This window comes from Colobus angolensis, unplaced genomic scaffold (genome assembly GCF_000951035.1).
Source record: "Colobus angolensis palliatus isolate OR3802 unplaced genomic scaffold, Cang.pa_1.0 Scaffold302, whole genome shotgun sequence".
NCBI lineage: Eukaryota > Metazoa > Chordata > Mammalia > Primates > Cercopithecidae > Colobus > Colobus angolensis.
The window spans coordinates 1128258-1141157 of NW_012116289.1; the positions used below are offsets into that span (position 1 = coordinate 1128258).

Sequence of the window (12900 nt, forward strand, 5' to 3'; positions counted from 1 at the left end):
AGAATTTGTGGTGTTGACTTTAGCCCTGCCAAGGAGGTGTTAAGCTAAGTGGCCACTGAAGTTTCTGCTCCAGCATCTGGTGTTGGACTTGACACTGCTCCTCAGGCCCAAACAGCAGACAGGGGTGGCAAATAAAACCCGCTGTACCACACATGGTGGCTGGGAGATCCCACACTGGTAGAAACCAGGCTGGAAGGAGCATGAGGAAATCAGTTTGTTTTCTGTTTTATATGCTGTTCTGCTCTAAGGAATAGTGTTACTTTAATTTTTCTTGCTGTAAATTAGTACAGAGTTGAAGGAGACTGAAGTTATTAGGAATCACCTTTTCTCTACCACCTACTGTCAGTTCCCACAGGGTGTTAGTACTCAGTAAGTCCTTGATAAGTGATTATTTGATGAATTGACAATCACCACCGTCATCATCCGTAGAAAACAACAATCGCAATAGTACAACAGTAGTACCACCAGCAACAGCAGCAGCTAATAGTTATTTGGCATCTGCCGTCTCTAAACACTCTCTTGGGCAGTCTCATTTAGTTTCATTTGATTATCACAGCCGTCTTGTGGTCAAATAGTGCTGTTAGCTCCATTTTACAGTTGAAGGAACTGAGGCTTAGAGGTTAAGAAGGATGCTCAAGGTAGGTGTGGAGCTTGAATTCCATCCGGGTAGCTGGCCTGAAAGCTTGGTCTGGAATTACTTCCCTTAGCTTCCTTGTCATTTTGTACAGTTTGATAACCAGTCAAAGTTAAGAAGGGGAAGAGAAGGCCTGGAGGGCTTTACAACTTGTAAGAATTGTGGACTGGTGAAGGACCTTAAGAGGAATTTCCAATTAACAGTGTTGTCCCTCCAACCACACCATGGTGGAAATGGAGACTCAAGTCCCCAGGCTTTCTTCTACTGTGCCATCTCCGTCTTTCTGCTCAAGTACAGAGAAGTGGTGGTTGGTATGCTCTGAGCTCACTGACAAATCAAATTGGCTTGGTTTTCCATTTTGTTTGATTTCCATGTCTACTAGCTTTTCCAGTTTTTTATTTTTTGTCTTGGTAACTGAAGTTACTGGGGTCAAGTGAAGATCTCCCCAAATTTTCTTTTTAAGTACATATAGTTTTAAACTTGAAATAACTCTGTGTATAATTTCCACCAGGAATGGGTATGAGCAGAGTTGCCCTGCCTCTGGAGCTCATCACCATTTTAGCATCAGGAAATTTCTAAGTGAAGGGACCTTAATATGAGGTCAGACCTCTCACTTTGCAGGTGAGGAAACTGAGACTCACAGCAGTACTAACTGAGAGAACTAGGATGAAGACTTGCATCTTTTAAAAAATCTCCTAATCCAGTATTCATTCCACAGGCCTCTCTGGATTCTTGCTTGGGAAAGCTATTTTTAATATAGATGTAGCGTTATGACATAATTCAATTAAAAGCTAGTTTCTTGCTTAATTTTGAAAGAATGCATTTTATATAGAAAAAGATATGTGAATTCATTATTAGACATCTGGTACAATATAGCCAAGGCTGCCACGTTGAATCTCAGTAAAGTTGCAAGTATCCAGTTTTGACTGAGGTTATGTGTGATGGAAACGCCTTGGTAATGACACACCTAAAATACAGCTAAATGACAAAACAAATGAACAATAGAAACCCCAAGCTGTGATAAAAAATACACTTGGTGGAAAGTACTGTATAATTAATTATACGTTACTATATGCAGAGCTGAGGCAGATTTATTCCTCTTTGGAGGTCACATCTCCTATGAGCAAAATAAAAGCAACAAAAATTGCTACTTCTACCACCTCTGCAATTGCTCCTATAACTAACGGCAACTTATTGAACATTAGTCCATATCAGTCAGGTATTGTGATAAATGCTCTCCATTTTGCCATTTAATCCTTACCATGTTCCTATGAATTAGAAGCCATCGTTAGCCTGAGGGTGAGAGAAATTAAATAGTTTGTGGTCAGCTAATACACTGGCCTACGAGACTCCAAAGCCCAAACTTTTATGCACTATTCTCTGTTCTCTATTGACTAAATTTTTATTCATTTTGGAGGTTCACTTCTAAATAGATATGAGGTTTGCCAGTTACTTTCTTTTATACATGACTAGCAGCTTCTACTTACAAGTGGTTGTATTTACTCACTTTTTAAAAAACTTACCTACATTTATGAGGTCACTTTAACCTCTTCAGTCTCTTGGGTTACAATACTTCAGTTGTAACCTTTGCTGGGAGTATGGAGAGATGACTCATTAGCTGTGCTATATATGGCCCTTTGATGTGAAATTCATATTCATGAATGCTGTCATTCTTTCTCCTTATCTCTATTCCCTTCCGTATTAGTACTCTCTGCCCTCACTCATTGCTCCACCCCTCTTCTCTGACTTCCCGTATCCTTCTTTAGTGCAAGTATCTGTTGTTTTACTTTTTGCTTTTTCATCTTGTAAACCCACAGCTCCACTTTCATGGTGCCCTTTCTGTACTTTCTCACTCTGGTTTCAGATTTGTTTAAGCTTTGAGGTCCTTAACATACCACTTCTTAACAAGATGCTAATGTGGTAGATCTCAGCTTCTTGGAGAACACATTCTTCTTTCAAAGTATTGCATTTGAATTTTGTTAATAGTTTCTACCTTTGATCGCCCAATTACTTGAGCTGGGAGTTGGATGGAGGGGCTAATGGCTGTTTCCAGTCCCTATTTGCTGACTGAATTCTGGCGCCCCCATGTCCCAGCTGCACAAGATTTGAACCTTAATGTTATTTCTCATACTTTTGGCATTTCTCCCCCATGTTCCTAATCAATCATCAGGTTTGCTTGATTGTCTCTTTGTGATGTTTTTTGAATAAATACTTTCCTTGCCATTCCCATGGCAGCTGGACACTCATCCTATTGCTTGTATGTAATCTCCATCTCTCTTCTCCTTCACCCCTTTTTGCACACCCCTGTCAGAACCCAAACTTGGCTTTCATGGAGACTTATGCCAACTTCCTTCACTGGTCTCTTGCAATTTCCCAGAAATTGTTTTATAAAACACTAGTGCTGAGGGATAATAATGAGTAATATTTTCAAAACAAGGTGTGATTAAATACACTCAGGAAATGCTGGGTCAAGTAAACTTAAATGTGTTTCCTTACTGCAGAATTCTCAGAGCCCTTAATATGCTGATGTGCATGGTGAAGGAGGCTGATGGAGTATAGAGCGCCTCCAAAACTAATTTGAGCGGCAGAGCTTTTTTTTTTTAATTTTAATTTCTACTTATTTTGGCAGGGCAACAGGCAGGATTGATGTTTCACAGGAAACATATCAAGAAATGCTGGTTCTTTGGAATACATTTAAACTTCTCAGGCTGGCAATGGATCTCAGGCCAATTTATTTAGACAACTTGGGTGTGTTGTATCTCCCAAAGCAGCTCTGCACTCCAGTCTGATTGGCCTCCTGCTCTTCTTGTGTAAGCTGCCCTCTTATCTATGTCCATGACTTTATTTACATTCTTCTTTCGGACTAGAAGGCTTACTTCATTCTAGCCCCAAATTTGTATTTTATGTTTTTTATAGACTACCTCAATTTACCTTGTCTTTTCAACAAATCTATACTTTCTAAGTTTGTTACAGTCTTTCTCAACCCCATTTTAGCCAGCGGTAGAGAACTATTTGCTAGACTTGCTTAACATTTATAATAAGGAAACGAATAATGACTACTCTGAGTATCTCTTATGATCTTGGCAGCTTTGCAGTGCTGTCTTTATAATCACCCTGCAAGGTAATTGTTCTTAGAGTCATGTTATAGGCAAACAAATTGAGGTTATGTAGGTAGTTTGTGCATGATTTTATAAGTCTTAAGTGACAAAATCAGGATTCAAACACAGCACATTTAAAAGCAATAATATGCTCAATGTCTGCCAAACTCCAAGGAGGCTTTAAAGCTGGAAGCCAGATTAACTTGGAGATGTGAAACCCATCTCTTTAGGTCAGATATACTGTTCTCTCAATTGATAAATAAAAACTTCTGGTTTAAATAGAGAAGAAGATGTTTTAAGGTCGGATCTTGGATAGTGAGAGTGGCAAAAATGCATCTTCTGTGTGAACTGTATATTAACATTCAGTGAGCTTTCGGCATTCCAGAAGGTGCTGTGGAGGACCTGAATAAAAAGTTGATACAGACCCTGAGCTCAGAAACATTTAATGTAGTTGTGGAGATGAAATAAAAACACATTATATAAGGGAATCATATATTATCGTTTATAATTAACTTATAGATAGGTGTTCTTAATCTAAACTTCCCAGACTCGTAGGACAGCATTGATCAGTCTTTTGACAGAGTCTTTATGAACCTCTACATTTGAGAGGATATGAGTATCTACACATTTCTTCAGATTCTCAAAGAGCTCTGTGACCCCAGCTAGTTAACAAGTTTGCAGGATGCTGTGGGGAAAGGAATGGCCTTGAAGCCACAGTGTCTTGGGTTGGATTCCACCTTTACAAGTATTGGCTGAGAAACCACAGGCAATAAGGCAACTTCTTCAAACCCATTGCTAAAAAATTAGGGTATTAGGGTATGAATATACAATGTGCACAGACATAGTGAGGATGAAAGGGGATAGTGAGGATGAAAGGGGATACTGAAAATATGTAAAGCATCTGATATGGTACTTGGCATACACTAGTTATTTTATACTAGCCACGTTTAATGTTCCTACGTGTACTAGTTACCTATGGCTACAGTTGACAAATTACCACTCATTGGCTTAGCACAGCACAAATATATTGTTTTACAGTTCTGGAGGTCAGAAGTCTGAAAAGGGTCTCAGTGGGCTAAAATCAAGGTGTCAGCAGGGCTGTGTTTCTTCTGAATGCCCTAGGGGAGAGAATCCGTTTTTTGGTTTGTTTGTTTTTCTCTTTTCCAGTTTCTGAAGGTTGCTCACATTCCTTCGCTCCTGACCCCTTCCTCTAGCTTCAGACTTGCCAACAGCAGGTTGAGTCCCTTTCACACTATAAGGCCCATGCACCTGCCTTCCTCTTTCACTAAGGGCCCTTGTGAATACATTCACCCCTTTCAGAAGTGCCCATATTGAGGTCAGCTGATTAGCAACCTTGATTCCATTTGCAAACTTAATTCCCTCTTGCCATGTAAATAACATAGTCGCAGGTTCTGGGCATTAGGAGATGGACATGTTTGGGAGTCCATTATTCTGCCTACCACTCTTGATCATATTAGGCATTAGAGATAAGTTGTTTTCCCATGTTGTTCTGATTCTGATTTAGCTTTTTGATTTTGACAATAATTTTTGGTAGGGTAGGTTGTCTCTATTCAAGTGGAGAAATTGGACTGCCATGAATTTGAATTTCTCAGCTAGCTTTCTTGGCACAAGACATAGTTTCCCCATAATGTTCCTGACTTTTCAGAATTTTTTTCCTAATAGTCTCTTTATTCTGAAAGCATTAATTAATTATTCAGTTAATTGATTAGGCACAATTCTTTTGGTTACCTGCTGTACGTGTCATTACACTGAACTATTTTAGTAAGTTCAGTGTGGGCAATTTTTTTTTCACCAAAGTATGTTCTCAAATTAATTAACTAACATTCATTCAACAGATATTTATTGATACATGATATGTGTTACGGCAGTAATATTTTTCGAGTAATGAAAAAATGAATCCATGCATTACATATATACCATTATATATTGCTTAGTGGTAGGAATATGTTCTGAGAAGTGCATCATTAGGCAATTTTGCCATTATTCGAACATCAGAGAGTGCACTTACACAAACCCTAGGCTAAATGGTACACCCTATTGCTACTAGGCTACAAACGTGTACAGTACAAATACTGTAGGCAATGATAACACAATGGCAAGTATTTTTGTATCTAAATACATCTAAACATAGAAAAGTTACAGTAAAAATACAGTATTATAATCTTATGGGACCACTGTCACTCATGTGGTTTGTTGTTGATGAAAACGTCGTTACGAGGCACGTGTCTACCTGTAGACCTTCTGTATACATGGCAGTGTGCCAGGCACTGAGGGGTACACATAAAACTTACAGGGAGTTTAAGGTCTGGCTTAGCAGTTAAGAATACGCTAAGGAAGAAAATGATTTATCATAAGCAGGTTATGACTCTGGTACACCCTAGTTTTGATCCCTAAAAGGAAAAACATAGTGTGACTACAAGATAGAGTATTTGAAATTGAGACTGTCCCAGAACATCTGGGCTATATGGTGAGTTTTGCTTTTGGAATTTAGAGGAAACAGACAACTTTGGCTGAGGCACCAGAGGCGTTGCTTTGGGAAGCTGGCATCAGGCCGGGAGCTGAAGGATGCGTGTGCTGTGAACTGTGAGGAAGTGCTGGGCAGGCACGGGCCACTGCAGGGCCCAGGTGAAGGGGGCCAGCACTGGGCTCCATGATCGAGGCCTGGACGGTAGCCCTGGCTATGGGTTTGGATGTGTTTTAGATGAGATCTTGTAGTTAGGGACTGCTTCCTTTGTTTGCTCTTTTGTTTCAAGTTGGTGAGCTCATGGAATTATGGAAAATACGTGAAAGCAAATTCATAACATTTAACAATGTACCTACACAATATTTCTTGAAATCAATTTTTTGTGTACAGATCAGTTACAACTTCTGGTGGATTATAGATTGGTGGAAAGTGACCTACTTCTCTCTTTTCCACCCCCACACCTATACGTGTTAGATTTTTTCCCATTTAAGAGGTCAAGGAAGGCACCCAGGTGCCATGTGGTGGAGCATGTGCTGACCCTTAGGTCCCTTTTGGGCCAACAGCCATCAGTGACATTCTGTGCAAGGCGGGGGGCTCCTGAATGGAGAAGTTTGGGTCCTTCTGGGTCGCACCATGGCCTCTTTCTGTCAGAGGCCACTGTCATTGTGCAGGCAGGGCCTAGACAAACAGCCTTTCCTGATTCTTCACCCAAGCATCATCATGACTCTCACCTGTCTGGGACTCCTGGAGCCCCTGCATGACACAGTCACCTCAGAGTCCCATGGGGCCTGTTTCCCTGCAGTTTGGGCTGAAAAGGTTTAAAGCCATGTTTTTTTATTTGTTAGGCTTCCTCATGGTTAGAGCATTAATTTTGGAAATGCAGTGATCCATGTAGTAGCAAAGTAAGATGAACTGGAGAGACCTTCCTCTTTGCTGAAGTAATGGATTGAGGATAGAAGTTCCATTCTGTGCTTTCAAAGTGAAAAAACATTTTAAAGACTGGAGAAATCTTATGACATGTGAAGTAAAAAATAGAAAATCAAATTTCATGTACAGAATTATCTTAACTATGTTCAAATAAATACATGCACAAAATTATAAACAGTGGCTCTTTCTTAGTGGCAGAAACATGAATGATATTTTTTTCCCCTTCCTTATGCTTTTATGTTTTTGTTTTGTTGTGTTTGGAGGGGAGTGGGGTTAGAGTTTACTCAGTTTCTCTTATTTTTTTTTTTATAACATGTGATTGTATAATTTTCCCTTAATTTTCTTTGACAGATGTTTTGAAAATAATCACTGCTCTCAGAAGAAAGGCATTTCATTAGAATAAATATATCCATGACATAAATAAATGTACCTGATGTGGTTAGGAGAAAAGTGTTGGCAGTATAATTTCAGAGGCAGTATGACTCTCTTATTTCTCATAGTGATATTATTAAGGTATGGAACATCAAAGTGGTATGTCTTTAATCCAGCATTTTTAAAACTTTTAAAGCAAATATTCTTTTTCTAAAAGTATACATAGTCATTGCAAACAATGAAATGTAAGTATAAATAATAATGCAAATACACGTAAACAAGAAAGAGGAAAAGAAATGCCACACATAATTCTATTACCTTAGAGAAAAAACACACACTCTTATTGTCTGGTTTTGTACACTTCTGATCTTTTTTCCCCCCTTTACCTGTGCATTTGTATCCATATGTTGAAAATAACTCAAAACAAAAATGAGATCTAATGATTTGACCTACAGGACTATGGAAAAATGTGCCACCAGTGATACACTGGTATCTTTCTCTCCATCCTCTGACTTATGCATATTCAAACAAGGTTAGTTTCAGGATGGTCTGTTTCTGTAGCCTCCCTCCCTCTGCCTATCACGCCAAGCTTTCCAAAAGAGTGTGACTGGACATCTGGACGTGTTGGACTGAAGCTAATTTCACTGGGTCCACTGGAAAAAAATTATATGAGGATGCTGTGTTCATTTCTGTCCCCTAAGTGTTCTCAAGCCTTTTCCTTTTGCAGCCAGGCAGATTCTTGTAACACTGAGAATTCTCACTTGCAGACAGTCTCTGGTGCACGTGTTCACTGCGCCTGCAGGATCTGGCATAGGGACCTGGAGGTGCCAGGAAAAAGGGCCAAGGTTTCAAAATTATTTTAGCTCATGATACAAATGTCCCCAAATGCAACACATAATTTTCAGGCATCTTCACAGTCATGATATTTTGTTGGCCTCTTCGATATTGCTGTCACACAGAAAAATCATCCTGATTTCCGAACCCTTCCCTTCCATAAGTTAGGGCCTCTTGAAAAATATCTTTCCTGACAGCCCTGTTCACACATGATTTCCCTTGCCCAGAGTCTCCCTGGACATTCTTCATTGCTTCCCGCCCAGCTATGAGCAAGCTCAGGCTTTCCCAGGGTCACTTGAGGCAGTAGATCTTCTGTTGCTTCTATGAAGACTTGCTTTGTCATGTAATTGGCCTTATCTACAAGTACCCACAGTTTGACTCTTAAAAACAAAACAAAAAATAACAACAAATCAAAAACAGAAAACCATAAGAAAGAAAACAGTGTCACTTATGGTTCTTCCACCAAGGAATAACCACTGTTTTCAATTTTGGGGTGTGTATGTTTTGGCGGGGGTTGTGCATATTTATTTTAACATAGTTAAGATTATCCTATACATAGAATTTTATTTTTGATTTTTCATTTAGCATGTCATAAGCATTTCCTCAGTCATGAAGATTATTCACAAACTTTTTCAGTGACTAGATCATAGTTCATTTTATGAATTGTACTGTGAAGTGCTTAGCTGTTTGTTTAATTTTGGGAAACAATCTAAATACCAATTTTCTGGTGATGCATCCATGATCAGCAGACATGTAGAAGAGTTTTAGGTTATGTGATGAGCTTTCTGCAACTGTTAGCTATTAGTGCTTTGGTTAATGATAATTTTAATGTAATTATTGTCCCTGGTACAAGAAGATTGCCACAGGAGAGTGTGGGCAGCAGGTGTGGGCATTCCCTGTGCCTGCTCCCCACTGAGAGAGGACTTCCTCAGGAGTGTAATTTCAAAACCTTAGGAGGTACCTTGGCCTTTCCAAGCTGAGGTCCGTCTGTAGCATGCTCAAAAGCTCAAAAACGTTGGTTTGTCTGGGCACTCTTGCTGAGAAGGTGGAGTTAAGGACCTGGAAAAGTCCTTCTCTTCGACTGGGTGCATCTGGGCATCAGGTTACTATATAGTCCTTTTGTGGCATATGTTGGTATTACTTCCGAATTGTCATTCTCCTGATGCCACTTAGGGTCCCAAAGAACTGCCTTGTTCTCCCTCAACCGAAAAGCGACATCTTCATGGCCAGGGAGAGATTCCATTTCATGGGCAGGGAGAGAGAATGTCGGGGGGAAATGTGGGATAGGATGACTTTGGAAGTAATCACATGGAGAAAGGACTGATAAATGCACTCTGAAGAGGTTAAATAGCTGGGAACTAGTTGAGAAGGTACAGAATTAGGAAAGTGGGGAGAGGGTAAAATGTGAAGCAACACACCATGTAAAATAGGAGTCAGAAGGAAAAGCGACCAAGAAAGGAATAAGAAAGGAGCAGAAAGGGAGGGTAAATTCTAGTATTACTGCTGAGCTTTCAAAGTGTGTCTCTTCCACCTACTTCTTCCACCCTCCACCCCGAGGAGTGCCTTTTATATATTCTTTAAAATATTTGTTCATTGAAATTCTCATAAATGCCAAAACTTTTCCTTTTATAGTCTCTATTAAATATTGACAAGGAAAACTAATTTAAAACAAAAAATTAATTTATTAAGTTCCAAATGTATGTGCTTTGTATGGAGTCATATGAAGTTGACATATAAAATGACATAATATATCATAACATAAAGCAACGTTACTCTCCAAACACTTTAGAAATTAAAAGCAAATGTTTCCATTGGATCCCTTTGGTCCTATCAGATCAGCTGGCACATCCTTCCTCTGTCTTGACTCAATTCTTCCCTTAGATATTCTGAGAAATTACTTATATGACATTCTCATATTCTTGACCTGGTATTTTTATTCTGGTTATTATTCTTGATCTGGCTATTATTCTAGTGTTGACTGGAAATTGTGCTTTTTATTATAGTTTTTTTATTATTTGGGCTAATATCTCTAAATGGATTCCTCATTTCCTGGTTGCTTCATGCCTTTTTGAAAACAGATAAAATATATTTACATGCAGAACAAACCAATGCCAAGATTTGTTTAAAAAAATATTTATTTAATTTTCTATAAAAATCTTTGGACTGCCCCAAAGTGTAAAACTTCACTTTGATCTCATAAGTATTTGAATTAATGATATTTCAGAATGATGACTCTATTGGGATTTCTTAACTGTGCTAAATCATATTTTGTAACTTATTTTTCATCCAGTTTTAGATCATGGTCCTTAGATCAAAACATAGGAATTTTTGGAAAACATATAAAGACTATCCGTAAATATTATTAGTAATTTGTTTCCTGACACTATTAAACTTGTATCTGTTTGGCAGTTCTGTTGATTTGCTACGCAAATACATGGTTGTTGAATATCAGTTTTCCTTAAGAGCATGAGAAACATTTAGCACATCGTGTTTCTAATATTTTTGAATTAGTTAAATGGAAATCATGCTAATGTCTTCGTGTATTGTCACTGATGTTGCTGCCATTTGTTTATATATTTACTTTGCTCTTGTATGTGTGGGTTGTGAAGTAAGACAGTTCTTAGTTATCTTAGTTCAGTTTCTTCATCCCTAACGTTAAGACCATGGAAGCATATCTATGCTACAAAATAGGCATGCTTCGAAAATTCAGAGGTTTTAAAATAACTTTCAAGTGTGAAAGAACCAGAAGTATTCTGAGTATTCTGTGAGGTTTGGCACAAACCTTTAAAAATGACGACTTTTTTTTTTTTTAATAAAAAATTTGATTTCCCTTAGTGCATCTCTGCTAAGTCCCCCTCTTACCCAGCAGGTGCCCCTGATTTCTCTGTAAATCCTTGGCTTGGTTTGTGACCCGGCTTTTGTCTCTCACTCCTCCGCAGAGCCCGGCGTTTGCACGGTGTTTGGAGATCCCCACTACAACACTTTTGACGGTCGGACATTTAACTTTCAGGGGACGTGTCAGTACGTTTTGACAAAAGACTGCTCCTCCCCTGCCTCGCCCTTCCAGGTGCTGGTGAAGAACGACGCCCGCCGGACGCGCTCCTTCTCGTGGACCAAGTCGGTGGAGCTGGTGCTGGGCGAGAGCAGGGTCAGCCTGCAGCAGCACCTTACCGTGCGCTGGAATGGCTCGCGCATCGCGCTCCCCTGCCGCGCACCGCACTTCCACATCGACCTGGATGGCTACCTCTTGAAAGTGACCACCAAAGCAGGTGGGGCGTCTGTGGCCTCCCTCTTGGTCTAGCCTCCGCCTCACTTACCCGTTCAGCAGCATGGCTCCGTTAGAGTACTCAAGAGATGTGGTTCCTCCTCCGAGGAAAAACCCAAGGCAGAGCCAGGTTGCAACTGCGGGACTTGCCTCATCCCCACTCACAGGGAAGGCACATCCTGAAGATGCCACAAACAGCTGGAGATATTTGCACCATATGGAGTCTTGCAATTGGATGCCAGTCCCACCAGTCTTGCAATCTTCCCACATCCAGAACCTTTCCATCCTCTGTCTAAAAATAGCAGTTGCACTCTCCAAATAACCCCTCTCTCGAGTTTTGTTGCTCTTTTAGGCCATCAATGCCTAGCTTGGAATTGTCAGTGTCTCCCAGCTCAGCCAGCTATGTGCAGTTTCACGTCTGGGAGAAATAGTGTTCTGTGTTACCGTCTGCTCAAGACTTTGCAGCGGAGTCCTCAAAAGTAAACAGCTTAATATCAGTGATGTTCAAAAGAAACATAAATGTCCACAGCAGAAGGGCTTGTTCTTGGCAAACTCTGGTATGCAGGAATAACCATAACCCACGTGGCTATTATGTGCCACCGAGGCCCCTTCTTTCTCAGCAGCCCATGGTGCTGTAGGCTCACTGGTCTCTGCCTTTCCACTCCAAGAGCAGATATATTCCCCCTTGGGGCAAACTAATTTTGACTGCCAATGTTCCACCAGGCTCAAACTCTTATCTGTTTTTTGCTACCTAAGAAAGGCATTTTAGAAGCAGAACTCAGTTCTTGAATATCAGCCCCAGAGCATAAATTCAGCTCATTTTCACATTTTGTATATCACGTATGGTTCCTTCCATGGTACCTTTGGTTAATATGTATCTTTTGTCAGTTGGTCATTGCACTGCCTTTCCTTTGGCCTACTCTGTTTTTTTAAAAAGCATGATACTTTTAAGAAAATGAGTGTATTTCTTGCTGTTTGCATTGATAAGAATGTAACAAGTGTGAAAGTATCAGTTGGGTTCCCGTTTCTTTAGATAATGAAACATTTGACAAAGCAGGCACTTTTCAGAGGCTATAGAGACTGTTTCTACCATACCTTCAGAACCCTGGTAATTACTTCAGTTCAAGCCAAAATGTATTTTGATAAGTTGATTTGAGCTTATGGAATGCCAGCTTAGCTAGACAAAGCCAGGAAACCAAGAAGCAGCCCAGGGAGCTTTTAGTTCGAGTATAACATGTTTTCAGTGACAGAATGTTAAGTATTAATATACTGGAACATTTTATAA

The 12900-nt window shown here is 39.8% G+C and overlaps 1 protein-coding gene across 1 annotated transcript in view; it reads left to right on the forward strand.

The window, feature by feature from the left end:
* BMPER (BMP binding endothelial regulator) overlaps positions 1–12900 on the forward strand; it is a 256801-nt gene that overhangs the window by 169953 nt on the left and 73948 nt on the right. The window contains exon 13 of the mRNA XM_011950135.1: positions 11290–11619. Within this exon, the coding sequence (XP_011805525.1) occupies positions 11290–11619 (330 nt within the window). The remainder of the gene's footprint in view (positions 1–11289; positions 11620–12900) is intronic.